The sequence below is a fragment of the Phaseolus vulgaris genome, chromosome 7, assembly GCF_051622355.1.
Source record: "Phaseolus vulgaris cultivar YP4 chromosome 7, ASM5162235v1, whole genome shotgun sequence".
NCBI lineage: Eukaryota > Viridiplantae > Streptophyta > Magnoliopsida > Fabales > Fabaceae > Phaseolus > Phaseolus vulgaris.
In genome coordinates this window covers 21,511,261-21,515,045 of record NC_143504.1, presented here as the reverse complement: position 1 = coordinate 21,515,045, position 3,785 = coordinate 21,511,261, and the positions used below count along the sequence as shown (strand labels likewise).

General features: G+C 32.6%; 1 protein-coding gene across 1 annotated transcript; it reads left to right on the top strand.

Moving 5' to 3' along the window:
- The first annotated feature begins 314 nt into the window (after nt 1-314).
- LOC137817210 (F-box protein PP2-B10) lies at nt 315-3,509 on the top strand. Its single transcript, XM_068620454.2, has 3 exons — nt 315-775; nt 860-978; nt 2,911-3,509. Exons 1-3 carry the CDS (start codon nt 530-532, stop codon nt 3,329-3,331), a joined length of 786 nt encoding a protein of 261 aa, XP_068476555.1. The 5' UTR covers nt 315-529; the 3' UTR covers nt 3,332-3,509.
- The last annotated feature ends 276 nt before the right edge of the window (nt 3,510-3,785 follow it).

Genomic DNA, 3,785 nt, shown 5'->3' with positions numbered 1-3,785 from the left:
ATATTTTTTTTTATATGTTATTATTTTTTTAAAAGATTATTGGTAACCCTTTGTTATTCTCACAACGGAAAATATTGTTAGGGTTACTTAGATTATTTTGAATGATTTGAAATGCAAGAAATCAATCTAGATTTGAAAAATTAAAAATGTTTCTTAAACAATTGAAAAAATTGTGATTTATTTTAAAATTATTCATTTCTTTAAATGAGATGACACTTCAATAAAAAAATTATTTATATTTTTTGTTGTAGAGGTTATCAACACCCAAAAAATATTTTTTTTTTTAAGTGCACACCATGACATGTAATTCTTTCAAGAAGATTATGTATAGCAAGTTATTGACCTCTTTATTTTGAACATTATTTGAATGTATAGACCAGTTCAAGAGCTGAGAGAATTAAAGAAGTGCATTGACTTATGCCAGCACCAGTAGTTGACGAAGAGAACTATAAGAAATAAGGAGATTATAAGCAACCTCATGTGAAAGGTTGAGTCTTGAGAGTTAACATCTCCAACAAAAAGGAATAGGATGACGGAGCAAGAGTTGCCCGAAGGATGCATCGCACACATATTATCCTACGCTGCTACTCCTGCAGATGTAGCCACCCTCTCCCTCGTTTCCAAGGCCTTTGCTTCTGCTGCTGAATACGACACCGTGTGGGATCGTTTTATCCCTTCCGATCTCTCCTCTTTCATTCCCTCTTCCTCTACCTCTAAGAAGGCACTCTATCTCGCTCTTTCCGACAATCCCACAATCATCGATCAGGGTAAAAAGGTAAGCAACTATCATGTCATAATATCTGGAAAATTAAACAGTGTTGTGTTGTGTTGTATTGTGTCACTGAATTTCTTGATGCAGAGTTTTCAATTGGAGAAGCAGAGTGGGAACAAATGTTACATGATTTCCGCTAGAGATCTCCACGTTATATGGGGTGGCACTTCTCAATATTGGGAGTGGATAAAGCTGCCAGAGTCCAGGTTAGCTTTTATTCACTTTTCCTTTTCCTTTTTCTGTTTCTGTATCTGATGGAAGCTATGCAGAGAGCATATATATAGATTAGAGAAGCTTCAATTACTGTACAATACTCTGTTTTTGTTTAGTCTCCACAATCACTCCCCTTTAGGACTCTCTCTACCTCAAAACTTGTACCAATATTGTGAGATTTACTTTACATCGCATCAGAAAAAGAAAAGCATGAAATACTAATCATTAATTTATGTCTCTGCTCATCCACTCCATGATCATTTACTGTATGATCTCATCTTTGTGGGATTTTCACTGAATATTTTGTGTATCTACAAACATTTTTAGAGTGTTAAATATATAAAATATACTAAAATTAAAAAGAATTATTTTTATTTGTGTATTAATTTATATATATGTAAAAATAATTGAAGGTAAGAACTAATGTTGTTTGACATCTAACAAATATCTTTATCACTGATCTACTGGCGTTAAATTGTTGTCTAGTAGTTTATAATAAGCAAGAGTACATCTCTCAGAAAAAAGTACTTACTTTCACATATAGACGACTTTTTTTATAGTTAACTAGTGTAAAGATAAGATAGAAAATTAAAAGAAAAAATAAATTTAAAGTTTGACATGAAAGATCTTGATTCAAAAAATGCATACTGTGAACAGATATCAAAGAAAATTACTTTTGTCTCAACAAAGATATTTGAAGAGAGCTGTTGAAAGGTTTAAAATGTAATTACATTTTTTGGGATCTCACACAAAGCTTTCTATTACCCAAACTATTTGTTTAGAAGAGAGTGAAAGATGAAGACTACTCTATCTAATGGAGGAGGAAGCATCATATATGGAATAAGATCTTACTGATTTTGTTAATGTCGTTGTTAATGTTGTTAGCAATTCTAGGGAAGATCATGGATGTGCTTATAGGGAGACTTTAAAAGTGCTAAGATACGTGAACAAAGAGTATCGATGTAGAGTCATTGAAGGTTTTGTATATGCAGATTATGTAGGGAATGTGGATAGGAGAAAGTCTACTTCTAAATACGTGTTAACATTGGTTAGAATTACAACTTGTTGAAAACCCAATTTACAATCAATGATGGCTTTACAAAGGATATTGCACTTCTGAAAGGGGTAAAGAAGGGTGATGGTAGCATAGTTGGGTATCATGCAAGACTCTAACTATTCATTATGATTAGTTGATCACTAAATATATTGGGAGAGAACTAAACACGTTGATATTATATTACATACATTTCATTAGAGACGTTATGGACTTATTGAGTTTAGAGAGGTAAAAATTGTGAAGGTACTTTCATATGATAATTCTATGAATGTGTTTACTAAGTCTCTACAAGATCTGAGTTTAAATATTGCTCAGAATCAATTAATTTTTCATTTCGTTTGAGAATAAAAATTGATTATGAAGAGAGTTCTGTATATTGATGCGTACGAGTGTGTCTAGTGATGTGTACATGTTTGATGTAAGCATCTGTCGCATGAGAACATCTACTCATAAAATTTTAGACTATATATAATGTTAACTGTCTTAAATTGTTTTCACTTGAGGTGTACACAGAATCTGTTTAAACTCTATGAAAATAAACAGGTGATTTTAGTGTGGTTGATGTTACTGTTCAATAAAACAGTTCTCTCGTTTTTCTTAGTAATGTTGTGAACCCAGAAAATATGATGTCAAAATAAAGTTAGATATTATGTTTCGGGGTTCACATATCTGATTGTATTCCTGATATTGTTATTTCTTTTCCATTCATTGTTCTTTCTTTTGCTCTGTGATTGAGAACTGTTTATTATTAACAAAGCTCTAGCCAGAACAATTTCTTATTTCCATCATGGATTTTATTTTTTTCGTAAGTGTTCTGCATGTCTTTAACTTTGTGCCGTTATTGTGTTGTTGCCTTGCAAGCATGCAGGTTCGAAGAAGTTGCCAGGCTTTATGCTGTGTGCTGGTTAGAGATCAGTGGGAAGATAAACACCCGCGTCTTGTCCCCAAACACTCTCTACGCAGCTTTTCTAGTGTTCAAGATGATCGATGCCAACGGGTTTCACCACCATCCTGTGATGTTATCAGTAGGTATTCTTGGAGGCATTGAGAGTTGCAAAAATGTTTGTTTGGATCCCAGCTTAGAAGATGACGAACTGAATGACAGTTTCCGGGGACTGCAACGTCCAAATGTGAGAACCGATGGGTGGCTGGAGATTGAGATGGGAGAGTTCTTGAATTCAGGCCTGGAAGAAGATGAACTGCATATGAAAGTCAAGGAAACAACCAGCAATATGTGGAAACACGGTTTCATTCTTGAAGGTATAGAAGTTAGGCCTAAACATGTTTAGTTAGGCCTAGCAAGATGGAAGGGGGTTGTTTGCTAGAGTGGAGTGAGTGAGACATTTGCAGTTTTTCTTGAGATAAATAGTACAGAGTTGTCTCTGTATTGTTTCCATTTAGCTTTTAAGACAAAAATGAACTTGCTGTATTGTTTCCTTATTAAATGTGTGCTTTGATTTTTATTTATTTTTTTATATGTTTTTGAGAGATTTTAAAATTAAAAAACAATCATGTTTTGGTCATTGAAGGAATATGAAGAAAATACAACGTGTTGACTGTGAAATTGCTTTTATGAATATAGCGAAAATTTTGGTAAATTTAATATTTTTTATTTATAAAATTTAAACGTGATATTTTAAAAAACAAATCGAATATAAACCAATAATTAGTATATAAAATTAGTAGTATACATTTTCATCTATGGTAAAAGCACGTATAAAAAAATAACATATAAGATATTGA